The sequence below is a fragment of the Phalacrocorax aristotelis genome, chromosome 4 (genome assembly GCF_949628215.1).
Source record: "Phalacrocorax aristotelis chromosome 4, bGulAri2.1, whole genome shotgun sequence".
NCBI classification, from domain to species: Eukaryota; Metazoa; Chordata; class Aves; order Suliformes; family Phalacrocoracidae; genus Phalacrocorax; species Phalacrocorax aristotelis.
In genome coordinates this window covers 134,439-161,541 of record NC_134279.1, presented here as the reverse complement: position 1 = coordinate 161,541, position 27,103 = coordinate 134,439, and the positions used below count along the sequence as shown (strand labels likewise).

General features: G+C 44.8%; 1 protein-coding gene across 1 annotated transcript in view; it reads left to right on the top strand.

Moving 5' to 3' along the window:
* CFAP299 (cilia and flagella associated protein 299) overlaps positions 1 to 27,103 on the top strand; it is a 218,381-nt gene that overhangs the window by 167,708 nt on the left and 23,570 nt on the right. The window contains exon 4 of the mRNA XM_075089906.1: positions 17,094 to 17,236. Within this exon, the coding sequence (XP_074946007.1) occupies positions 17,094 to 17,236 (143 nt within the window). The remainder of the gene's footprint in view (positions 1 to 17,093; positions 17,237 to 27,103) is intronic.

Genomic DNA, 27,103 nt, shown 5'->3' with positions numbered 1-27,103 from the left:
AGCAGCATTTCCATAAATAGAGTCTTAAGTCATGATTCCTGTCCTAGTGATCACCGATGTTTAATTAATGCAAGGCTTTGCGTATTCTGCAGCGCTCTGCTGCTCTGATAAAGGAGCCTAACAGAAGCACAGCAGTGTGGTTTCCTCCAGCTTTGATGTTGGAGTACTGCCGTCTTTGGAAGAACCTCTGAGGAAGTCATTGAGATGTGAAGGGGAAGCCCTCAGAACCAAGTCCTCTGGAGAGGACTTGCCACTGCCTTCCTCGCTGCCCTCCCAGAGAGGAATTCGCTTTCCATTTCTTTCTCCATTTCTTCAACCATTTCCATGGTTGACAGTACAATACACGCTGCAGTTTTTGATGGTAGCTTGCCTAGAAGTACATGTTCTGTGCTGAAATTTGGATGGGGGCAGGAAATATTTGTTGAAGATACCTGAAAGTAAATAAGGTATAACATTGAGCGATGGATATGACAGTTTTTGGTTGCGGTGCCTCCGCTGGGACAAGCGAGGGGACAGTTCAGCAGTGCCAGTCGCACAGCCTCAGCTGAGCTGCAGCACGAGGCTTGGGGCGAGTTGTGGTGCACGTGTTTCCTAGGGAAAACTCATTTTCCCTTCCAAGGGCAGCAAGGTGCGGTTCTGCTGTCAGCAGATTTGGCTCCACGTTGCCCCCCTGGGCTTTCGCGGCCCAGTGGCAGGAACGGTCAGCCAGCAGGGCTCGCGAAGGAGCTGGTCTGCCACAGGACGGAAAGTCCAGCTGGGGCCTTTGGATGGAAAGGCTGGACTTTGATCTCTTGAGCCCCGCGCAAGTCCCACGTGGTCTGTGGTCTCTAGAAGAGCCGGCACTGCATCGCGTAGGCCATGGCATGCCAACTGTGGGTTATGCCTGTTGGGCTTACTGACTTGTGCGTGGGAAATAATCCCAGCAGCACGCTTCTCCTGTGGGTTATTGAGGAGCTGTGATGACGCACATGAGGCTGCAAGGCCTGCATTTAAACAGTGACTGTCCGCCACTTGGTCAGTTGGCAGATGGCCTGAATAGAGGCTTACAATGGTAGGAAGAATGGTACGCAGGTCACCTTCGTATGGTTTGACAGGCGCGAGGGTGTTGGCATGCTGTAGAAGTAACAGGCCAAAGTGTTTGCTTGAAACTTGCCTTCAGTGTAACTTTGGCCCTCCTTCAGGGCACAAAGTCGCCAGAAGTCTTGCCAAAGATGTTTAAGCCTCTCTCTCGTTTCCCGTGTTCCACCTTTAGCTTCAAGTGTGATAAAAGTCACCTCTCCCATGTCGGCACCCTTCATGATGCCAGTGTTCAGTTTTCTCTATTTTTCTCTGGTCAAGTAAATAACTGTTGAGGGGGAGAAAAGCCCCATGAGCTGCAAATGTAAGTCATTAGTAAGAAAGACGTGACTGTCAAGCATCTCCTTTGTGTGACAGATCTGGGACCGAACGCGCGTGAGTCCATGGAACCAAAATTATAGGCTAGCCATAGTTTTGCCTTTTTTTATTGATGGCAGAGTTCTAATGTGGTCACAGTACAGAGTCACATGATTTACAATCAAATGGATTAACCGCTGACTTATGCTTCTTATAAACCTTATAAATCCACATACATACCTTCCAGATGCTAGGCAGAGAGCAGTGAGACATCTTTAAAATGTATTAGCGAGGCTATTTTCCGATAGAAAACATACACATGGGACTAAATCCCACTGACATGAAATTTTAGGAGAAATTACAGCAAAGATGTGCCTGACAAGGCGCTATAGCTATTTATAGGCAGTTCTGTCAAATTTAGGGTAAACTTGTCTTCCCTCCCCGCCCCCTTTTCTTTCCAACCACATTTGCTGCAGGATTCTTCTGGTTAATTGTGGGCTGCCAAAGCTTTGCATGAAGATATCTGCACAGTGGCACCACCCTGTAATTACATGGGAAGGGATCTCCGTCTTGTGATTTTGCTGGTGGATATCATTGCCTGGCATTCTTCTGAGCCTGGTGGGAAGGGCATGGCGTTTGCACCAGCCCAGGCTGGAGCGGGGGTTTGGTGAAACAAATCTACAAACTGAGAACTGGGGGGATGCTTGCTGCTGGGCTGCAAGGAAGGGCTGCTCAATGAGAGCTTTCCCTGGCCCCTGAGGCCTCTGTAGGTTACACTATGCTAGCTAGATTTTTTTGCTACAGAGACATTCTTTTAAATTAACCGCTGCCGTTGCCAACGTCACCCACTTCACTCCTGCCATAAGTTAACCTAGCTCTTGGCAGCACGTTTTCAGTGTGTAGGCATCGATCCAATCTCTGCTGCTGTTTGCTCTACACTTCTCAAGGATTTATCACGTTTATGGACCTTGTCCGCATTGCATGACTGTGCCACGTCTCAGCTTGTGGTGTTAACCGGGCACGCGGATTTGCCACACTGGCATAGTGCTGGCTGAAGTAAAGTGTGCGTTTAAAGTGGAAGTAATGGCCCTGTACCAGTCGGAAAGCGCTTCATGAGGAAGCCTGGTTTCCTTTCACTGTATGAGGAGTTGTTCCTAGAGCAATTAAGTCCCCCATCAAAAAAAACACAGGTGTAAAACACAAGGGTGGGTAAACATGGAGTTCCTGAGGTGCCATTTCTGCACTTGGCTAGAAGAGCCGTGAGTGTCTGAGTTCGGCTCGACTACTGCAGTGGAAGAGCATCTTTCTGGTGTTTTCACAAGCCTTGCATCAAACTCAGAGAAGATTGGGGTGTGAGGTTTTGCTTGTGATATTATTTTCATGCTATGTAGTATTTAGATACCACAGGTTCGTATATAGCAAAGGTATATATGGTATATATATGGTATATTTGGTATATAGCCAAAATGAAGACTTAACCTAAGTGCGTGGAACAGTTCAACCCCAAAATGAAGACTTAACCTAAGTGCTAAACATGCTGAGACACTTCTACATGTCTGGTGCACTTTTAATGCCAGCTCCCAAATAGTTAGTGTCGTGTGCTGTCCTACTGATGTGGTAAAGGGCATCCGCAGAGTTCAGCTCAGGCAGGTTCGATTAAGTAGTCAGATGGTCAGCTTCCGAAGTCAGTACTTAGTTTGTGTTCAGGTTTTTTTCTTGGGTTTGGGGTTTTTGTTTGTTTTCAGCATGAGCTTTTGGGGTGTTTGGTGAGTTTAGGCTGCTTTTTTCAATCCCAGTTGTGTCTTCCCTTTTTGTTTATTATTCATACTGTGATTGCGCTCTCTGCAAAGGATTCTCCCTTTTGACCATTTCCCAGTGCTCGTTTGGACTGATGGGTGGGTTTCTCTACTCCCATAACAGAACCAGGTGAAACTCATTAGTGTTGAACGTAATTAAAGTATATTTTTTAAATAGAGGCTTCACATAACTAAAAATCTTATGAGCAGGAATGTTAAGAGAGAAATTAACCTGCCTGAAGGCCAGCTTTGCTTGCAGATGCCTTTCTTAGAATGTGTCAGCAATTGCTGAGAGCAAGGGTGAATCAGGGTGCTCTACCCAAGGGAAGCAGCGGGAAAAATATGCCGGATGCAGAGTGTACCATTTCTCGGGGCGGTAGATTTGGTATTTATTAATAAAAATCCATTAACAACTTCTGCAACTTGCCAATAGGCGTTAGTAAAAGCTCCCTACCCTGAAGATACTGCAGACTTGAGTCCTTTCAGAGCCTACCGCTGCCCCACGTCTGTGCTGAACCACGAGCTCGTGGACCCTGGACTGTCCTCCTCCCTTCAAGTCGGGTAATGAATCTGTAACCGATCCCATGCGAAAGTGAAAAATTCTCCCTGGTCTCTTCCAGCAGTGCCAGTGTTAAGTACACACAGGGTATACAGCTGAGGCTAAAGCCCTGAGGCTGCCAAGCAGATTTTATGAACGTTTCAGTAAACAGCATTTTAGAAAAGAAGAAAAAAGGAAGTCTGGGAACGACTAGTTCAGCTTAACAGTTGGAGGCATGACATTCATTACAGTCAAATATGTTCAAATATCCTTGACAAATACCGGGAAAGAGTGTTCTTTAGACAGGTGGGTTGTTTTAAAAGGTCACTCCTTAACAAACAAAAAAAACAAAAAAAAAAAAGGGTGGTGTTGGGGGAGAAAGCTGTTAGGATTGCAAATCCTTCCCTTCTCTGAGGCAGCATGGTTGGAAGGGAGGCACTGCAGGTGGGTGTGCAGGAGGGGGCCCGGGAGCCAGCTGCATGGGTCGGGCTTGACCTGCCCTCGAGTTGGACGTGTCTTACACCCTGAGCAGATCAGGTAGAGTTAGGCAGATGTACGTCAAAGCCTGTTTTTAATTAGGATTTCAAAATCAGCAGCCCAACTGACTTCTGTGCCCAGTGACAGGAAGAAAGGTGTATGCTTTTATGTGGTCAAAATAATCTAAACACTTGCTTTGCTTTTATTTTATTCCTTTTTCTGCCTTTCTCCTTTTAGTTCATTTTGGGTCCGTCCCGTCCTGTCCCCACATCCTCCCCCCATCCCTTTGTGGAGGCTTGAGGACTTTGGTGGATGCTTCAGCTGCTTTTTAAGTTTCGTGCAGCTCTCTAGGGCCAGGGATCCTAGTTTTGTTTTGACTGACCTCAGTAAAGCCGTTTTTTAACCGTATCGTATAAACCTTGAGCCATCAGTGAATGCTTGTTCTGTGGCAGGAATTTTTGCAGGGGTCCTCCTTCAGGTCTCACAACTTAAGGAGAGTTGAAGTGTGTACGTGATCGCATAGCGAGTGTTCATGAACCTCACAGCTGCTACTAGGAGCTGCTGTCATCACACCTGGAGTTCAACCCTCTAGGGTTTTGTATCGCAGTATGTTCCTCCTGCAGTTTTTGATTTCTGCTTCCTCTCTCCTCTGCCTTTCTTGTCTCTCCTAGGTTTCATCAGAACTGGCATCAAGAGAAGTGACATTTTATCAGTTTTAGTAAACTGTGCCCATTTGTGCCTTGGTGTGAATAAATTCAGGAACGAGCGTATTCTGCTTCTTTTGGAGAAGAAAGTGGCTGTAGATGTTAGCGCTGGTCGGCCCCTCTGCACCTGCCAAACGCTGCAGGTTTTCCAGCTGCCCAAAAGGCCAAGGAGTAGTAAGGGGAGGCTTCAGAAAAGCAAACTCTTGCTTGTGTCAGCAGGATCACTGCCTTGAAGTTGTTGTTCTGGGAGTAAAGATGACCCCAGAGCACAGGGGGTGATGTATTCATTTCGGTCCTTGTCCTTCAAGTGGAAGGCTATTAAATTCTATGCAACTTGTTGCTTTTTTAAGGTGTTTGTTGATTCCCATGTAGCTAGGTAGTCTGGCACAAAATAAGGACGTTCTGGTATCGTAGTGAGTTGTGTATATGTATCTCCTTAGGAGAGGACTGATCTAGATAACAGAATCTCTTAATGTAAATCACTCTGGGGGGTTGTTGCTGAAGAGCGGAAGAGTCCAGCATAGCCCTGGCTCTGTGGTTTGCCTCAATGACTGGAGCGGTAGGTTGTCAAAACATCATGTTTGCCAAGGCAGTGGGACGTCCTGGGGTGAGCACAGGTTATGTCTGTTGAGAACAAAATAATGCTGAGTTGTGTCGATTTGCTGGCCAAGATGGACTCTGCGTCTTGTGAGACGAAGCCCTGATCCAGGGTCGGATGCTCGGGTTGCTCCGCTGGGTCATGCGCGCCCAGCCCGAGTCCCGTGTGGCGCCCGGGCTGGGGTGCCTGCGCCCATCCGGCGCTGCAAGCAGGGAGATCTGTTTTCCTCATTGAACTTCCCAGCTGTTTTTGACAGCCTATCTGTGTGACCTTCCCTCGGCTGCAGTCCCCAGGCCTGCGACCAGCGTGCCAGTGCTCTGTTCACGCTGCCGGCAGGCTCCCTCGGCTGTGTCTTAAGCAGTGGCTTCGGAGACAGCTGGTTTGCTGAAGTTGAGCTACTCATCTAATCCCAAAGCTAAGTGAGAGCCCTGTTTTATAATCCCCCACCCCCTCCCCCCCCAAAGAAAAAATGTAATTGCAAGAGGTTCTGCAACCGTTACCGGCACCGAAGGGGCGGCATGTGTCATGTTTTACTCTTAGGTCAGTGGAAAATAGGAAAAGATTGGGGAAGTTATTTGCTTATATTTTTCCATCTAAGAGGTCTCTTCCCTTTTTCTTTTTTTTTTTTTCCTGTGAAAAGAAAACGAAAACACAAAAACAAAACAAAACCACCGAGTTCAAAGACATGCAAATGAATCCTTTACTATTTTTACAGTAATTTTTCTCCACTGGAAAACAAATTATATAAACAGACTTCTAAAAAGAAAACCCCTCAGAACTGGGCAGAGGAAGTGTTCCTCCGGTACGACTTGAAATAAAAAAGCAGCACACCTGCCTCCAGCTGGTTTCCCTGCGATGCATGTCTCGCACAGCCCCAGCTATGTGAAGTTGCTTCCAAGTCAAACAAGTAGCAATTTTTAAGTAGCACCTAAAGAGGAACGAGGCCAGGCCTTGCCAGCAAAACCCCAGCCCCTAAAGGTTCCCGCTGCACAGCCTTTATTTTCCTTTCCCTGACCCATTTGCACAGAGTTGTTAGTGATGGCCTGGCCTGGCTCCCCGTACACAGCAAACCAATAATAAATAGCAGGCAGCTGACACCCCAAGACACCTGCAGCATGCCGAACACTGGGGGATTGTTCATCCAGCAGGACCCGCGGGGCCGGGTGCCGTGGGGAGATTCCTCCTGGCTGGGTGTCCACCCAGACACACGCGGTCAGAGAGAAACTCAAGCAGGACAGGTCTGGGGCCCCGAAAGGTTTCTCGGCCAGTTAATAGAAAATTTTTTTTTTTTTTTCTTTCCATCAGAGGAAGAACAAGGATGACCAGGATGTGAATACAGGAGCCCTCTGTGCGTCGCTGCCGTTGTCTTGGGGGCAGGCTCACCTGCGGAAAGCCAGTTGGTACAATATTTGGGCAGGCTTTGAGCAGTCCCTTTCACTGACTTTAAGCCATACCCTTATTATTCTAGTTTCTCATGACTCACTACTCTTTTTGTTCATAAATTAGGTGTTTGCCAGGGAAAATACTTTGATGCCCTTCTGATGGAGCAGGTATAGGAGAGTGAGCTGAAAAAAAACCAACCCCCAAAACCAAAATCCACCCCAAAACCCTTAAGCAATATTTATGGACTTTTGAAAGTTGAGATTCTTGGAAACCAAAGGCTGCATTTCTTCTCACAGACTTCCCAGGCTAAAACCTTTTGCTAGTTTATCTAATGATTTGCCTGCCTAATAATTGCACATCTTTTACACGTTTCAGCAGGATAAATAGAAATATATGTTTTCAGTGAATCACCTAGGAAAGTGACTTGAATTTCTACATTTCTTCCTGCATGTTTCATTTTCTACAGTACCGTGGGTGAGTGGCAAACCCATAATTACTTTTGCAAACTCAGAACTGACTGTATGTTGAGCTACGCTTGCAATTGTTTCTGCTGTCTGACCCACAACGCATTCTTTAGCTCACAGGTAAGCGTTAATTAAAAAAACCAAACCTAACAGCATAGTTTTAAAAATCCCCGGTTTCGGAAGTGCATGAGCTGCAGGTTGATGGGGTTCAGGGTACTGCATTGAGATGGCAGCATTACACACCTGCCCTGTCGTTCTGTATTTTCCCAGTTATGTATTGTTGGTCCCTTCAGGGACAGGAACACATTCTGTTAGACTTCAGTCTGCCAGTTTTCTGTTTTTGTGTCCCAAGGACAGAGCTTTCCTGGGATCAGACCACTGCTGTTACCATCAGCCAGCAAATCCCCTTGAACAAGTGGTGTTTTGCCTTGGTGTGTTCCTGTTACAGATGGACCATAGAACTGGAGCTTGTAAAGACGTGGTAGGATGCACTTATTGTTAGCATACAGTTCTCTGGGTTTTTATATAGACAGGGTACAGAACAAGATCATCTCTCTTGTGTCAGTGAACGTGCCCTGTGGCCAGGGTAGTCTTGATCCAGGAAAGATGCCTTTCCTGCCTGATTCAGCCAGACTTGGCTATCACTGTTCACTTACAAGCTGCAGAAGTTGGCCTCAGTGTCAAAAACAAGTAGCCGAGGAGCCCTTGCCAAACCTGTCGCTTGTGCGTAATTTTGTAAGTTGGGGTTATCTCAGCCTCTCTAGCTCTTGCCTTTGACGGGCTCCTGCACAGCCTCGTGTCCTAACCTCTTCCTGCCCCTCGGCACACAGCAGGGCTGAAGCGGTCCAGGCTTTTACTGGCTGCTGTCACTGTGTCTTTGGGGGGATTTCTGTCTGGGTTTCTTTGAGGCACAGGAAGTAAGGACACTTCTCACACATCTTTGAGAAAACTTGGAAGATATGAGTCAGTCGGCTTTCCTTCCAGTGATTCTTTCTGTTAGGGATGCTTGAGGGTTCCTATCAAAGTTACTATTATGATAGCACATCAGCTGTAATGATGATGTGGAATATATGTATATACAATGTCTGCTGACGTGTGAGAATCAGTGACTTGCTACTGACAGTAAAATATGTGGCTATCAAACACTTGAAGCTGATGTATTTGAAGCAAAATGAGAGCAGAAGCTAGCAGTGCTTTTTTTCCTTCTGGTTTGTTTCACTGCTAAACTGATGTTGGCACTGAAATGCCAAAAAAAAAAAAAAAAAAGGAAAAAGAGAAGCATTTAGCTGAGGAAAACAACAACTGGTGAAAGTTGAGTACCAGCAGAGCTCAAAGAGCTCAGCAATGGAGCCGTTAATAAAAAAAGAGAAAACTAGGGACTTAGCTGCAAGGCAGTTTGTTTTACCAAAATAAGTGTCAAGGATGCTATTTTAAAAGAATGAAATGTCATGGAAGGTTTTGATTGACAAAGGATCCTTTCTGTGAAGTTTTCCCTGCTCTTTAAAGTCTCACAGCAAGGCTCAGCGGAGTTGCACTCTCAGCCAGCGTGGTTCAAGATTACTTTGTTCGTTCCAGAGAGCGTAAACAGCTTGAGATGGCAGCTCTTCTGGGTGTTCTTGGGTGTTCATCCCTCAGCTTTCTTTCTCCATGTACTGAGTTGGTGTTTTCTTTTTCGCTTTGCGTTTCTGAATTTCTAAAAGGCTTGTAGTTCTTCAGTAGCTTTCAAGTAAAGCTGGCTTTGTATAAAGGTTTCAGGAAGCATCTGCAGTTCTACTTTTTTGCTAGGTCTTAAAAAGCAATCCCCCTCTCCCCAGACCTATGCTTAAATTCAGGTGGGGTGAGGGGTCCCACACTGGCTTTTGTTTTTTGTTTTGGCTTTTTTTCTCCTCTTCCTTGTTTGGTTTTTTCCTTTCCCTCCCCCTCCCTTACGTATAGACGACTCTATACTTCTGCTTCTTTCCTCCTTATGTCTATTCATTCTGCTCAGAGCACTACCTGCCCTAACTGCCCCTCATTGACCTGGAGAGCAAATGCTCTTCTGCCAGGAAAACATGCCTTGATCTGCGCTAGCTGAACCCAAAGGCTGTGGCTACCTTCTTGCTGCAAACACTGACTTCTTTTGTCTGTCTGAGCAAATTTTAGGTTCTGTGTGCATTTCTGTTTTTAATAAGCTCCTTTATTTTAATGCTAACAGAATTAATCTAAACTCACACTCTCAGCAGGCTGTTCTCAGCCAGAATATTGTTTTCAAACTGAGGCAACACCCTGTTTACACAGATAAGCAAATTCACAGTCCGCCGAGCTTCTTCCAGTCAGAGCAGCTGCCGAACATTTAACAGTAAGGGACTGGGAAGCACATGTTTCACATACATAGCAAATATTTCTTCTTCTGAAGGGTAACCATATTTTTTTTGTTTTTTATTTTTTTTTCTTGAAGAGTTGAAAGCTAGAACATCTGCTTCTTGGCCAGCCATTCTTTCCCACAAAAGCTGCTTCCCAGGTTCAAAAAAGGTTGGTTAGGTTATTGTGTGTGTATGCGTCTCACGGCCTCTGTTACCGAAATATGCCCAGAACCACACCGGGGGAACACAGGGAACTGTTAAACAAGGCAAACCCTGTTGCGGACCCGTGACTCGCACGGCAGCTGCTGCTGCGGAGTGGTACCCCCTGGCCAGCCCCGAGGACCGTCACCACAGCAGGACTGCGCTTCCTCTGCCGGTCCTGCAGTGCTGCTGTGCCGGCCGGAGGCTGGCGGTCTGTGGCACAGGGCGCCTACCCTTTTGTGCAAAGGCTCTGCAGTCCGCAGAGTCAGGGGGCTCTCGGGGCACAAATGCAAAGGTGCCAGGCTGGATGGATGAAAACAGTGCGCGCTCACAGTTGACTTCTCAAAGAATTTGGCCCCGGTGACAGAGAAACATGTTTTCTGTATCTCGGTTGCTTATTTAAATTATTGTAAAAAGTGGTCTGCTTTTCTTACATCCTCAAACTGCAAAGGTCTTTTTGGGGAGAGAAAAAAGAAGGTACAGGCTGTGCCCAGCAGAGCTAGGGTTGAACTTAGGCTTGAGTACCTGGCAGGTGAGATCAGCACTGCTCTCGGGACCCTTCCGAGGTGCCTCTGCCTCAAAAATGTCCCCTGAATGCAGCATCGGATGCCCTTTGCCTGGTGCATAAATGCACAGAATGCTGGCGACTGCTAACAAAAGCCTCGAGTCCTTCAGTACGGCAGTCTTCTGCTTATCACCGTGAAAGCTGTACCTTATCTGACAACGGGGGTCTTGGGCCTTGAGTAATATTTTCAGCAGCTGTGTGGTCTGCTCTCGGTGTTATTCCTGCAACACCAGCATGAACTAGGTTTCTGTGAACCACAGAAGAGTTGTACCCTTTGGTACAAGGTACAGCACATACTGCTTTATATTACGGCACAGTTTTTGTCTCTGTTTCTGCTAACTAAATAAAATATTCAAGAATACTTCTGCGTGCTCTGGTGTCCTAGATTAGCCCCAGCCAGTTCTCTCTGGGGCTAGAATTCAGCATTTAGGCGCTGATCAGGCAAAGGGTATAGAGATGCTATCTAACTCGTATGGTCAGAGCTTGAAGATACCTTAAGCAAGGAAAAAAACATAGGCAAACAAAAATTTTATATTTGTGTGACCATGTGGAAGGATCGCTTCTTTTCTCTCTTTTTTTTTCTTTTTTCTTTTTTTTTTTTAATTTGCATTTACCTTTAGACCACATCCTGCTTATTTTGGATAGATGAGAAGAAAGCAGACTAAAGGCTGCTGTGATCCTGTGCTTACTCTCAAAGTCCTTGTTTTTTCTTCTTTTGTACAGTAATAGGCAGGTAAAAGATGTGTGTTTTCCAAAAGCCCGCTTGGCATTTTTGAGCATAGGAGAAGGAAGCCAAAGTAGTTTCAGACATATTACAAGTGTTAGAAACGTTTCAAAGTTAGTGTAAGAGAACGGTATTTCCAGATGAATGTCTGGGAATGTGCGCAGAGCGTGTTCTTGGCTTGCTTTGGTGGTGCTTCAGTCTCTCTACTAAAAGGACACCATGTTTCTGCTGTACCCCACCCCCTTCACCCAAAATGAAATTGTGCAGAAGGTAAAATCCCAACCTGTAAGCCTATGCTTTATGCTATTTTCACTCCCAGCTAGCCAAAAGAATAGGTCAGCAATTTATTTCTACTTGCAAAGCAGAAATGGTAATAGCATCTGTTTTAAAGATACAGCGGTGAGGTCCTTTCTCTGACTACTGTTGCTCACTGGTATTTCTATTAGATGTAACATGATCTGCAGGTGGCAAATAAGGCCAAACACTATGCAACAAAAATAAATTGCTACTCATTAAAAATATATTTCAACTGGTAATGTATTTTACGCCTGTCCCTTTCAGCCTAATTGTGCTTGATCCCCTGGGTCCCCACCTGTGGTACTGACCGCATGAAGAGAGCGTCCTCAGTGAGTTACTGACCGACTCCTAGGTATTGTCTGTCTCTACTTTTCCTGCCATCTACGTTGTTTGGCATGCTATTAAAGGGCTTGCATTACAAGACTGTTTCAGCAGAGCACAGGGCTGGTCTCTTTATATTCCCATATATTCCCGCTCCTCAGCTATACTGCCCTTGAACACGTCTGCACTGCAATAATTTCAAAGAAAGCTGAATCATGGCGCGCTCCAGTTCATCTGCCATCTTGTAGGTCCCAGTCCAGCCAAGCCCTTGGATGCAGTTAAAAATAAGCTGCAATTAGTGTGTAGGATGTGCCCACAAACTGTGCTGAGGAGGTGCTGAAAGAAAAACCTGTATTAAAATGTTTTCTTTTGGAGTAGCAGTATTCTACTCTAAGGGTAGAGGCCAGACAAGGGTTTCAGGAGAGCTAAAAGTTTTCATTAGATAATTGCCACCCATACCTTTTAATCCCTAATAAGTAGTTGTTGTTTTTCCCCTTCCCAGGGATATTAATTGGTCTTACAGACAACGTTAGCTCTCACTATACTCTTTGCTAGCATAGAAGAAAAAGCCTGAGCTCTGGTGAGCTCATTTGCAGTATCACCTTATGAAAAAATGTAGACAGCCTTCTGGTATGTGGGTAGTTATCACAAATTTGAGGTCTCTCTCGGAAGGCTTGTCTGCATCAATAGCTTTCCTTCCGTAAGCAGCATTACTTGGCACCAGACTAAGGTCATGGGTCGGACTAACCCCACAGTATGGCTATGCAGGGCAGATACTCATACTAACTCTTCCAAGAGAAGGGTGGGGCACTGAGTAGCGACGTGTTTGGCAGGTCTGTTGGTTCCACCCTAGTGCGCTGACCAGAGAGAAATGATCCTTCCAGTGTGGAATACTTCAGAGCGCCAGATTTAGCTTAATGTGACGAATGTAATTCTGGTAATGTTAACACGATAGGAAAAAACACAGACGAGTTGTCCTCTAAGCCAGCAAATCCGATTAGCGCTCGCCAGCGTCAGTGGAAGCAGGTCTTCTGTCTTTGATGAACGTTGAACCTGTCTCACCATGCATACCGATATATCCAAATGATGGGCAAGTGGTGGCGTTTAGGTGTCTGTGGTAAGGTCTTGCTGGGAATCAAAACCAATTTTAGGAAATGTGTTTTAGCGTATGAAGTAACATACACAGGCGTAAATCCATTGGCAGGTGGTGTTTGGGGGTTTTGTTTCTTACAACTTAAAAGTTCACAAATGGAACTAGACCCCAACGCAGACAGCGTTTTCTCATGTGGACTTTGTGCACAGAATAGTTAGTTTCATTAAAAGGTAAAGGTGGAAGGCCTTCATGGTTGCGTAGTCCTGCCTTTTAAGCAGATATTTTTAGTAGCTTTTGAAACACAGCTTGAAGAACGTGCTTCAAAACCTGGGGAAACCCAATACCCATATCAGTCCAGTTACGGGCCAGACGCTTACCCGGTCTAATGCTAGTGATGTATAAGCAAACCATAGGCAGGAGGTAAATGTAATTTGTGCCTCTTGTAAAATCCCTCAGCTGTATGTAATGGCATTAATATATGTGAGAATAGAGTCCACAGTGTTTACAAATGATGGCCAAAGGAAAGCTGCGTTTGTATTTTTCCTGCCTGAACAGCTTTTCTGGCTTTCCTTTTTTTTTCGTGGATTTGCAGCTTGATACAAAGATCACACGCTTACGTTTTGTTGCTTTGAGTGAGCTGGATGAAACAGCCCTCTGGTTGCTATTCAAGTTAGAAGTGCTTGCAGGAGGCTGGAGTGGATCTTCAGAATGGATAGGGTGTGTGCCATGAACAAGAAGGCCCACCGAGTACATACAATATTTGTCAATATATGGATTTATAGGAAGCAGTGTACGACATAGCGTACAACTTGCAAAAGTTTTGTAGTTTAAGTTTGGTTCAGAAAAATTCCCCAAATAGTATCCAAATTAACTGAACCTCCGGGGGGGGAAAGAAGGATGCGGGTATTGACCTCAAAATGAAATGCCTTAGCGCTTCAAGTTTCTACCTGTGCTGGAAGTACTCAGAAGTTTATCTTCTTTCCATGTTTGTCCCCATCCAGCTGGCCTATTCCACTGTTTCTAAGTGGTAGCGTAGGACCTGGTTTTGAGCCAGAAGTCAGTGCAAATTTCGAGTTGATTTGGATGATCACTGGGTGGGAGAAACGCACTTACTGGAATGCTGTGGTAGGGCTGCGCACTACGAGGCAGACAGTGATGGCAGTAGAATTGTACAAATGTTCCATGTAGCTAAGAAGGTTGATAAATGTCTGGATAAATTAGTCATTCACAATTGTTTGTTGGGTGTCTTTAATCCGGTTTGAAATTTGATGGGTTTGTATTAGTCTTTTCCAAGGATCGCACACATAGGTTGCTGAATTAAGTGTCCCCGTATTTAGCATAGCCAGGTGCAGCTCCTTATATGTGTTCTGCTTTTGCCTATAGGAAGCTGCAAATGCAAATGGTTTTGGAATAAGCAGAGCACTGGCGTTCTACAATGTTTGTCTACGGTAAAAACTTATCACTGGAGACGGAAGCGAGAAGGATAAGCACGGAAATGTAGGATCCTGTTCGGTTCCACGTGTCGGTTTCCTGATCTTGAACTTCATCCACTGCCTCAGTGGATAAATAGTGGATAAAGAGATTCATATTTATATAAAAAATAAATAAATAAATAAATGAACATATATGGAGATATTTATATTTATCCCTTATAAATACTGCATCTCCCTTCTCTAGCGTCTGACCAGAAGAGAGGCAAAAGGAACTCTGTGTTGCTAGATGACCATTGTAGGTCCCTTCCAAATGAACTGTTCTCTTCTGTTCTATTCTAATTTGCTCCAGATTGTAGTAATTATAAGTCAGCTTGCCCCAGTTGTAAATAGGTTCGGCTGTCAGGCCCAAAAGCTGTATCTAAGTGTACCTTTCAAACGCCATCTTAAAGTAAAGCCTTTTCACCTTTCACCACATAATAAGTTCCTGAAAACTTGCGGATGGATGTAAAGCACAAACTCTGTGCTTAATAGGGTTTGTTGTGTTAGAGACGAATCAGAAGAGTAACGAAGAGACTTTTAGGAGAAGGTGTTCATGTTCTCGTTCCGTTACTTTTCAGTCAGGAGCTGTATCGTTTTGGGAAGAAAGAGTGCTAATTTGTACAAGCCTTCTCAAGGGCAAAAGGGCACGACAATTAACAAGTTTAGAATAACTTAAGAAAGTTCAAGCTGATTCATAGTTTAATTAATAAATGCTTATAGGTGGTTAGAAATTAATCACGGATGAGGAGAGAAGAGAAACAGTGTTGACAGATGAGAAGGATCAAAAGCCTTTAGTTTTAAGGAGGAAGCCTCAAAAGCGTACCTTTAATATAGAACATTTTTGGTTTGGTATTCTGGTTGCTCTGTCAGAGTTCGTAAAGCAGTTCTGATGGCAGTCTCTGTGCTTGCCTGTAGTCCTGTGTGATTTATAGCTGATAATATGTGAACATCATTTTAGGAGATGAATTTTACAAGCTGAAGAGCCTTGAAAGGTAGCCCTCCGTTTAACCTTGCAGATAACGTCGTAACATCTGCCAGCTCTTTTAAATGATCGGCTGATACTGCGCGAGTCAAGGCGTTCATTTAAAACTAGCTTTTCTGAAGGAGGACGAATCCCTTTTCCAGATGCATGATGTAAACCTAGTCTTGTGTCTAAGCGTGGGTGCGGCGCGCAGTTGCCTTGCTGTGTGCTGGGGACAGTCTTGTTTTTCTCATTGTCTCATACCTTTATCTGGCTTTCCTTTATCTGGCTCGCCAGACATATGAATGAGTTGTTCCAAATGGGGGGTGCTGGGGATAGGGAGGAGACATGTATTTCAAGATGGTCACATGTATTGTAGGAGATTCTTCTGGCTCTTCCTATCGACAACGTCGACGGTACAAAATTGCAAAATCAGCAACACATGTTTTGATGGAATTAAATGTGAAGTTGGAAAAGGAAACTTGTCTCAAGTATAACAAAGGCTTGCCAGAGAAACCATTGCACTCGGGAAATCTGCTGCTGTTAAAATAAAATATGCTTTTTTGAAAGAGTTCCATGTGGTATCGTTTCCATTTCCCCCACATTCAAAAAAGAAATATCACTTGATTTCAGCTGAGTAAAAACAAATATGCGTACAGCTAGCAAATAGCGTTATAGATCACCTGCCTAATGGCCTCTAGGCTCAGCGTTCAGTTTTTCTTACGTGGACCCCAGGATGCAGGAACCCTTCTGCCTTGCAAGTCCACACTCATCATATGGGTTCTTCTTGCTTTGTGTGTTGCGGCAGTGTGTGAGAAAGAATTGCCTTCTACCAACCTGTTTGCAGTTCAGTTGGAAAATAAAGCAAACAGCAGGTAAAGGGACAGAGAAGGAGTAGCAAGTAAACGGGAAGCAGGGTTTCCCGGCAGAAAGCGCTCCTGAAAGCCTTCCCATTAGCGCCTTCGTCTGTGAAGTACGTCTCGGCAGCAGCAGAGATGTCCTTCCAGGTGTTACAGCCTGAGGCAGAGGGTAATCTCTTGCAGCCAGAACCGCCGTTGAACGTGCCGCTGTCCTTCAGGTGCCCCAACGCCACCTTCAATTCAGGTCTGACACATGGAGGTGCAACAGCTGAATGAGTCATTTGCTCCCTCCTTGTAGCCACCCTGCTTTAGTCAGCTTTATTTCTAAGCACAAATCTTGCTTTGCTGTTTGTTTGTTTGTATTTAAATTATCAGATTTTTGCTCTGGAACTCATTAGGTGTTAGGAATGAAACAGTGCAGGGCTTGTCTTGCAAGAGAGAGGGCTGGCAACGTCTGCTCTGTTCTCTGGTCCTAGCACAGAATAGAGGGGGGTGTGGCAGCCAGCTTCCAGTCTGTCATCTTTCTGAACAGCTGAAAACCTGCTGTGAATATTAAGTTTAATAAGTTTTGCTTTGGCTGTAGAGGTGCATCCCAAATAGAATAACATTCTCGCCCTTATTTCATTGGTCCAGTAATTAGTGCATGAAGCCTTCCGAAGTGGCAGCAGGAGACGTGGGGAACACATGAGAGCATGTTGTGTGACACTGCATTTGTATTTCTTTTTTCTGCAATGCTGCCAAGCCTGCGTTAAGAACATGCCGTAATATGCCATAATTTCAGTATCTTAATTCCTAACAGCAGCCTGGCCCAGGTGAAGTTGAAAACGTTTATATACTCTCTAAATATGGGGTTTTTTATATGGAAGTCTGTGCACGTGTGTATGTTTCTGTTCTTCATTTGTGGCAGTTTTTGTGTTTTCCAGTCCATAATCTTCATTCGTGACCGAAATTCTCACTGCCAGGAGGTGTCTGCGTACATCGACTACGCACACAGACTGACAACAGATGATTTTGAAGTCTACTTCAGTGGGAAGAAAAGACTTTTCCCTCGGAACACTGATCTGAGGTATTTATCTTGACCTTGTTTTCATTTATTTGCATTTAGGCAATATACAGAGAAAGATTTAAATGGTTTTGAGAGGAGGATAGCTAGATAGTGTTTTTCACTGAAAGGCAAACCCCACAGATCAGTAGTAGTTGTGGAGAACAGCTTTAAGAAGGGTCCCTGTCAGATTTATTTAGTCGAGAGCAGGAAACTTAACTAGGGCATTACAACCATTCCCTGTCTCCGCATCCCTCGTTATCCTGAGGAGGCTGTAAATAGCGAGATGCTTTGATCAGTAAGAGCACAGTTCTGGAGATGCCGCCGGTCATGTAGCTGTGGTCAGTAATTGCCAGAACATCTCTAGCTTTGCCCACTCTGCGCAGAGTCCACGGGAGGATGTTTTGCTTTGCCTGCAGAGGCCTTCTGGTGGCAAATAAGGTGGTATGTTCCCTCTGACTAATGAGAAACATAATCAGTGAGCTTTTTCACTGAAGAATGTATTTTTCCTTAAAATACATCTTGTGCCTGAGTGCCCAGAGATACACTTCTCGTGCAGTCCAAGCTGAAGAGGCTTGGTGCAGCAAAGCTTGCGGTGTGACTGAGGCCTGGGACCACGCTTAGCACAGGAGCATATGTGACGTGGCAGGCAGGCCCTCTTCACGTGAGGGAAGAGGTGGTAAAAATTTCAGTGGGCTGCGGCTGTGAACCATTATGGGAGTCTCCTCTTCGCACGTGTTAGAAGGTGACAGCTGTCAACAACTAGCTGCGACGTCATGCACGGTTATTGTCTCCTGGTAAAAAGGTGTCCAGTACAAACAAGTTAATGCGTTGTCTCCGTTTTCTGAGAGTGGTTTTCCATGATGCAAATCGCTGCAAATACTGTTCTATGAAATGCTGATACGTGTTAGGGAGCGAGAAAGCAGGAATGAGCATTGCAGGGGACAAGTGTGCTGGTGAAGGCTTTGTGTTATTTGTTCACGGGACGGCAGATGTCAGCAATGAAGCAGAGGTACTCGACTGGAAGAAAAAAATCCTGATTTTGTGCTTTTAAATCATGGGGATGAACAGACAGTTGCTGTTTATGATTGAATTAAGAACAGCAGTGAACATAATTGTGTCTGCTTTACGTACTATGTCCTTTCTACATATTGGGATTTTATTAGTGACTCATAAATAAGCCTTTTAAATCACTGTTATCATATCCAATAAGAAATGTCAGTGTTGTATCCAGCAGGTGTGCTTAGTCCTGGTTAATCTGAGTTGAAAGAGTCTCATTTAATGTATGCTTCAACCTCTTTTTCTGTCCTTTGTGTCAAAACCAGGGTACACTGCAAACTTCATGGACAGCTCAGTATGTTCGTTCCTTCTAGTGGCAGACTGTAGCTTCAGGTGATATTTTATTTTACCTCTCTGTTAAAAAAGAAAAGGGGGTTGGGGATAGGGCATTACTTACATATGGAGTTTTATAACTGTCATGTAACCCATTTGAAACTGCGTTTGAACTTTCCAGCTGAACATAAAGGGGAGTTCAGATAAAGCATATGCAGTGCCAGGAAGGCCAGTTAGTTTTCCTTATATATACGGATGAATGTTTGCACTGTAGTTAATGAGGTCCATATACCTATATATATGCATATAACTATACCTATATATACTGAAGATGTGCTACATTGTACACTGGCTAAAGGAAAAACGTTCACTTTATGGTTAAATTACGTGGTTCTCGATGCATCACATGTACAAACTGGCTTTTCGCAAAAGCCCCATCATATCACGGGAAATCTCTAACCATGTTCATGTATCCCGTGGTCCACTGCAGCTGTTGAGTGCCCCGTTTTGCATCAGTTCGGCATCTTCAGAGCAATGTGTCTCATTCCCGCCGTGTCTCTCACGGTTAACATGGAGAATGTTATTGGACAGGTGGAGGACAGGTATGAAGAAGCCCAGGAAGAAAGACTTGGCCAGTACTGTACTGATTGAAAGATACTTGTTGGCATAGAACTTACCGTGTCCCTTGAAAACCTTTTTACTGAGTAGATAAAAACATCCTGTTTCTTGGTTCGAGTCTTAAATTTGAACTTCACCTGCTGGATCCTGTATTTGTTGTTGCATGCCAGGCTAAATACAGCTTTAGGATTCGTCATGTTGTAATTACGTAGGCTGTCATCAAAACTGTCTTCAGCCATTCTTCAGTAATCTAAAAAGAGTTTTCTTACAGGTAATTGTACATTTCATGGTCATCTCTCGTCTTGGCAGCGTTGTCACTCTGCCTCTTTGTTTTCTTCCCGGCTTCTTCAAAATGTGTCAAGAATGCTGTTTGTGAATGGGCATAATTTGACTGTATGTATAGTTTTTGCCCTCAGTTTTGAATCTCCTGTTGAACTCCGAATCCAAGCCTTTTCATCGCATTTTTCTTCCCTGGATACTAACGCGTTTAGGCAAGTATAAAAATGTCCACCTACAGATGGCACATCTACTTCTCAAGCTGAAAGGCCAGACGAGTACTTGTCAGAAGTGGTTGTTCCTAGAAGTTGTCGTATCAGTCTAAGTTGTTCCAAAATGCTGCCTCCTTAAAGAACGAGTCAGTTTGGGTAACTGCCTTACTCAGAGCTTTACGAAGCCCTTACTCTTGGTCGTATTTACTCTTAGTCCCTTGGGAGGTCATAAATCCTGGGTTTTGCTGGAGAGGTTAGTGTCTTGTGCAGAGCTATCAATTATCTTTTAAATATGGAAATCCATTCTTTGCTGCAACGCGTTTTTTCCTTAGCTGTCTGAGGCTGTCAGAAAATGTTAAATTTGGTCTTAAGTACCTTCTGAATCAGATTCTTGTTCATAATACAAAGCAAAAATACTGTACAATTAAGTTTATGTGATGTTGATACTTAAAATCCGGTGGGTAATATCAGAGGCTCTTGTGTTTGATCTACGTGGTTCCTCTGGGTATTTTTCCCATTTTATTGCATTGCCCTATGGAGGGAGTATTATTTATATGATATAATCCTCATTTGGTTCCAGTTTATTAAATGAAAGGAATGTGTTAGGCAGTAAGTTCTTAAGAGGTCTGGAATCTGGACTGTAATTGGATCCATTCGCTCTCAGCTAATTTATGTAATCTGATGAGAAACAAGTGTAATACAATTTGTTCAAAGAAAACGGAGAATGTTCCCTCTATGGAACCATACCAAAAAGTTCTCTGAAAGAAGCAGCACAGCAAAAGAGTAAGTTTGGGCTTCCTTCTCTCTGATCAGCTGTACTTCAAGTGCCTCTCATAGTGAATGAGGATGACATGAACACCTTGCAGTAGAACAGTACTATTTCGATTTTGCGTGAACTCCTGCCCTGATTTTTCATTAGTTTTCTGTGGCAGCGTGCTAGATATGGTATTTTTGATAGTGTACGCTGTAGTGTTTTATCCTCACGCTTGGCTCGCGGTTGCAGCTTTTTCTTTTCTTCTCACTAGTGTGCACATTCTTCTCTAATCCAGAGCCAGGTAAGGAGCCATTTACATGCGTCCTAGATTTTTCCCCTGAACTAATGGTCTGAAATCGCTATCTCATCAGCAGTGAAACTCGTTTGGTTTTGGCCCTGGCACGCATCAGTCGGAGCATGGGAGGTCCGGCATTCAGGGTTTTGTGGTGCTGTGCCTCGTCTGCGATAGAAGTGCATCATGACACACAGGGTGCTTTCAGACACAGCATGTTGGTTTTTGTTACTGGCAAGAACCACCCCATCAGCTTCTGCCCTTCTCCTCTTGTGGTCTGTTTTGGCTGCAAGTGGGCGCAGCATTTGGCAGTCATTCGTTAACTGGGGTTGGAATTCCCTCCCATTTTATTGTCAGGTATATCGTAAGATACCATCTGTTAATCTGTAAAGACCTGTAGGCCAAATCATGGCCAGCAATACGTTCCCAAGTGTGGGGCATGAGGCAACTTCTCCCTTCCCTGCTCTGCGCCGTACCTCGCAGATTTGAGAGCGATTTACAGAAGAGTGCTGCCTCCCCGCTTAGCCAGGCAAGAGCTGAGAGGGAAGCAATCGCATTTTCATGCTTTGTGGCACAGGGAGTCCCACCGTGCCAGGCAGAAGCTGTGCAGAGAGCTGCTTCTCCTTGAGGAACAGGCGGTGGGAGCCAAACCGAACTCCAGCTGTGCTCCAGCTGCACCCCAGGAGCAGCGAGACAGCAGCAACCCACATGCAGGGGTGGTGGTAATCCCAGAATCCAGCCCAAAGCCTCTGGAAATCGTTTCTCCCCAGCCCCAAGGCATGCTCTGTGGCTGCCTGTAATTTAATTGATTACAGCAGCTAGAGGTAGGAGCGGGTCACCTACAACAGGCAGCGTGAGCCTGTACTTGATGACACCAGTTACTGTGGATCTCTTTCCACCTTTCAGAAAGCAGGATCTTGAGTCGGGTGTTAGAGGAAAACGGGCTGGGCTTGTTTTGGTGTTTTCTGTTTTGTTGATCAGGAGGGGCTTTTTTGCAAATATAAGAGGAGGTTTGTCCGTGCGTTGAAAGATCCACAGGTAGCCGTTTCTCCAGTTGCCGTGGTGGTGTGTTTACTCAGTTGGGAAACCATTTGGTAATTCACTCTCAGTGTACATTTGCGGACCCCATTCATCGTCCTTTTGGCATGTCACTCTCCAGCTACCCCAGCTGATGCAAGAGAAGTCAGCTTCTCCGAGGTTTTGAATGCCTGCAGATCAGAAGCTCATTAGTGTCTGTAATGATTGGATGCTATGGATGTGTAGACCACGAGTTAAGTCCAAACTTCAGGGAAAAGGTGGAAACATCTGAGTTTCCAAAATGTGTAATCTCCAATCTTGGAGAGCATTAGACAGACTCCACCCCCTCATTTGATCACCATAACTGCTAGTAATATTACAGTGTGAAGGAATTCAGGGTTGAGAAAAAAACACCTGTCTCAAGCACTGCAATTTTGTAAGGCCTTTGCCATGACTTGATAAATTTCATTGGATTTCTTACAAAAGAGACTGGTTTCAAAGAGTATGAAGGGGGCAATACTTTGGTTTACAGTTCACAAAAAAACCTAATTTTTTTTCGGTTGTTTGTCATCATGCTTAATGTTTACAAAACCGTCTGGGTCTTTGGTCACAACCGAGTTCTGTGTTTGTTGACGAATATCCCAGTAATACCAAGGCGGTTGCTGTTGAGACTTTGGGGGAAAGAGTAGTAAAGGATGTGAAACTAGGGAGCCCGGATGAGGACGAAGCCAGCAAAGGCTGGTGTCACTCCAGGTGTGCGTTGGCTGGAACCCTTCTCTCGCCATACTGGGGGGAAAAATGTTGTTCTCACTATTTATCTGTGAGTCCTGAGTCCTTTCCTTGTATGATGGTATTCATCATATACAAGACTTAGTGTCCTAACTCACAGATAGAGTGGCCTTATTTTTGAAGATCTTCAGTACCTGCGCTATTGCTGCTTTCAGTGGTGTTTATGGCTTAGTCACCCGTCAGGTTCCTATGGGCATGTTGCTGTCTCACGTCTGCCATCCAGGATTTTTCATCATAGTCTCCAGATGTTTTGGAGATGAAGCGATTCTATTGTGTCGACAGGAGCAGTGGCAGTGCAGAAGTCCAGGGGATAATTCTTAGCTGCTGCCTTAACTGCCATCTTAATGCAAGGCAATGGAGAGCAAGTGGCAGAGAGACGCGTAGGTACAAAGGAGAGTGCGTTCAGACTTGACGTGTGCATGTGTGAGAAGAAAATTCCATTCCTGCCAACTCAGTAAATGTTTAATTTGGAGATGTATGCTTCCACATCTGGCTTGGATTTAAATACAGCAAATATTTTCACTTTTAATTTCTCTCTATTTTTCACTTCAAACTTCTATCTTGTAAGAAAGATTAAGTCTCTAAAGAGGAAAGACTGGCTTTTTACACCTTTGAACAAGCTAACTGTATACATTTGAAATAGGGAAATGGAAACTACAAACTACTAAAATTGTGGGAGGGAAAAAATTGTAACGGAGGAAAGACGATCTCACCCTCCTTGTCATGCAGCCATGCTGTCACCGGAAAGAACGGAACAGTAGGAAAAACCACTTGGAAAACAGAAATTGGCCCAGCGCTTGTCTGGAATGTGATTTGGGTTGAAGATTCTGTGTGCAATTTGAGAATCAGAAATGATTCACGGCTTTTTACGTGTGAAGACAGCGTTAGGATGCACGGACAGATGTATAAGGCAGTTGGACCTAAACACGATAGCTGTTTCTCCTCTTGCTGGTTCCCTGAAAATGAAGAGAACAATTTTGCAGTGCTGCCCTGTGTGTTCGCTCATTCCAAGGGCGCTCTGCAGGCCATGAGATCAAATCCTATACATCTTGCCTCACCAGGTAGCCACGTATCTTCCCATCAGCCTCGGTTCCCTCTTCACGTGGACCAGAAATGATACCGAACCTTCGCAGTGCTGACGATAGGTATGCGCTGGTGCTGTCAAGGCTAGTTTTCATCAAGCTCTTCTAAATCATCCCATTGTTTGCGTGCGACCTGCCAGTCAATGCGCCGCAAACCCAGCCACGTCCCACACACGCAGAATGTGCCTAACCCTCTCAAGTTGCATTTTTAGAGGCCCCTTTAAGGTGCCGACCAGGACCGGCTTCCTGGCACAGCTGCAGTGTGATTAATAACATCAGAAACAATCACAGTTAACGGGCGAGGTCCCAAACAAGGGACCTAATTAGGCACTCACTTAACTGCTTCCGTATTTAGAGAAACACTTAAAGCATGTATTTACTTACTATTCCAAGCAAAAAGAAAAACCGGAATAAGGACCCTGGATCGGGGCTTTAATTACTGCGTGTGTTTGCCCATAAAGCATTAAGAAGTTACAGTGAGGTGCACCGTGATCAGTTGCATTGTTTATTTAAAATCTATGTTAGAAAGAATGGGTGTGTGAGTGTGGAGGGAGAGGAGTCGGGGCAGCACAGAGCCAAGTGCAGCAGGTGTCCCACGCAGGGCAGCAGGCCTGGCCAGCACAGGATAACCTGAACACCTCCGCGCCGACTCTGCGAGCGTAGCTTTAGTTTGCATTGTGGTGGCTGACCTGGCTATCGCTCATTGGTAATGGACATCAATGGGATGCTTATAACGAAGCCGCAGTGTCCCGTAGTTTTGCAAGTACTTTTCTGGAAACTGTGCTCTTGGTTTGCTGTCCGGACATGAAAGTGTCAGCTAGAGCACCGTGTGGCGATCCTGAGGCAGCGTGTGACTTCTGCCACACATGGGTGTCTGAGAAGCCGCTTTTTCATTCTAATTAGACCAGGAAATAGCTGTGGTTGAAGTCGGTATGTCCAGATTTCTTAATGGATGGTTGCATGGAATAACTAGTACTTTTTTCATTTGCCAGCTATATCCTAGTGAAAATGATGGCAAAATTCTCCCACACTGCATTGCTAACTAGTGGTATTGCTTTGGTGCCAGCTGCTGTAAGTGGAGCTGTGCATTTGTGGCCAACAATGTTAAAGCTTAACTGGAGAATCACTACGTCTTGCCGTAAACAGAATTTCTCCCTAACACGTAACAGGGTGAAGCCCCGACTCCTGTGACAGCCTGTGGCCGTGCCTGGCCTAAGAGAGCAGAGACTGTTTCTTGAGGATTAACGTCCAGAAGCCATAGTTAATACCAAGAGAGGGATCTGGTTTAACTCTTTGGAAAAACTTTCCCTAAAACTTCCAAAACTGTTATTTGGAAAAGACCTAGTATCTTTACAATGTTTGGGGGGAGTGGGGAGGGGTTGGGAAGAGAGGGGAAAAGGAGCAGGGAGAGACAGCGAACAACCCCAAAGAGCTCAGCGATTACTGGCTTTTGTGGCTGCGTTTTTCAAGCTCTCCTGTCTGAGCTACGTCAATAATTAAAGATCCAGAGAAGCACGGATATGCAACTGTATTTCCCACATCCTTGGTGAGGTCTGAGCAATCAGGATCTTGAAATAAACATTTGGTTGAAAAATTCCTCAGTATCCCAAACTTGAATCTACTTATCTCCTGTGCTGCAGCAGAGGTCTGCATGTAATTTGATTGTGTACAAAAAAGTATTTCCAGTTAAAAGTTCTTGTTCAGTATCACTGTGTCTTCCCTTATTTTTGGATTATTGTGATGCTACCTATTTGTCTCTTCTCCTGCGCGATGCCAGTTAATCTTCCTTTGTATGGGTATGTTTTACGCTTCTAATCATTTCACTGCTCACCCTTAGATCTCATCAGTGAAAAGTAAGTATTTACATAAAAATCCACAGCATCTTGCAGGATCTTCTTTTCTGGATGCAATAGTCTTGTCACAGCTACTTTATCGAAACCAAGTTAGTGTAATTGCAGTCATTGTCAGTTTGCTTCTACAAGTGTTTTTAAAAAGGAACGCGCCCTTTACAAGCAGTGTACGCTGACTGCATTACTTCATGCCACCGTATCGCAGTATTTAGAAGCTTTAAATCTGCAACTCTTGCATGATATTAGGAAGGTAAAAAAACCCGAACTCCTGCCCTCTAGCAGAGATCTGCGTGGATAAATAATATACTTCTCTGTGCTTTTCCTGATTATTTAAAAAAAAAAAAAGAAAAGCGGGCAGGGTGTGGAGAGACAATCTTTTTTGTTTGTTTGTTTGCACTACAGAGTTCATATTTATGTTGGTGAAAATCTTTATATGATACACAATAGTGATTTTATTTTCTAAATATCCTGAAGGCACCTGTGCTTACAGAGAGCAGCTGGAAGTCTGGTTTGTGAGTCAGTAAGCCTTCAGGAGAAAGCCTGAGGGTCGCTTTTCAGCCTCACCTACCTCGAGACAGGGCAGCTTGCTTAATGCCAGCAGGGGGTATGCCAAGTAGGAATAACGTGTTAAGTTGTAAAATACTGTGAATGTTAAAAAGCATGCCATGTCCTTTTTGACATGTTTTTCCCTGTCATCCAACATACGCTTCTCTCTCTTCCTCCATGAAATAAATATATGACTTTGTTTTCCTCCGCTTCAGTTTTGTTTTCAATCTCTTCCCAGTTTTCTTGGTTTCTGAATTTCCTTAATTCCCCCTGCCTCCTTTTCCCCTCTCCCTCACAGATGCTTACGGAGAACTCACAAAATTGGACATTCCTCTGGGAAGCCTCGTAACAATTCCTGGTGTCTGGGTTTTCCATGGAAACAAGAATCTCTCGCGGTCAAATCCCATCGCGTGCTTCCTGATGCCGGGCTGCGGTGGGAGAGCGGCAGCGACACAGCTCTCGCCCAGGGGTGCCATGGTGTTATTTCGGCAGCGTCGGAGCTGCCCCCTCTGGTTCCAGAGCTTGCTGCTCAGGTCGCGGTGGCCGCTCGTTGCAACTCTCGGAGCTTTTCACTTTCCCTTTAATCCCAGGCTTAACGGTTGAGTGGCAGGGAGTTCCCGTGCTTTTCCAAGTGAGCCCAGTGGGGCTTGTTCAGTGCAATCTGAGTCTCACAGCCCCAGTAAATTATTCTGGTGCTTTTCCCAGGGCTGAAGCATGAGACCAATTTAAGGAAATAATGTAATACACTGCAATAGCAAAGATACCATACATCTGCACGTGATGACAAGTTAACTGCAGGTACTCTATGGGTCCCACAGGTTATTTTTATTATGTCTCTGAAAACGACCACAAGCTAGGAAAGGGACTTAATTCCCTTCACTGATAGGGCATTTTTGAAGGGTATGTTTTTCCTCTGCTATGAGTTTTAAATAGGCTCTCCCCCCTCCTGCTGGCCCCCTTTCTTGATTAATGCCTGGAGAGTATGGATTTAGAATGACATTCCAGGCTGATCTAGTAACAAGGTTTGGATGTGAAAGCTGTGCATGTCGAGCCAAGCTGGAGTCCTCGCTATGCCAGAAATGCATTGTTTCAGCACTCAGTCTGGGCAGTGCACCTGCACCTA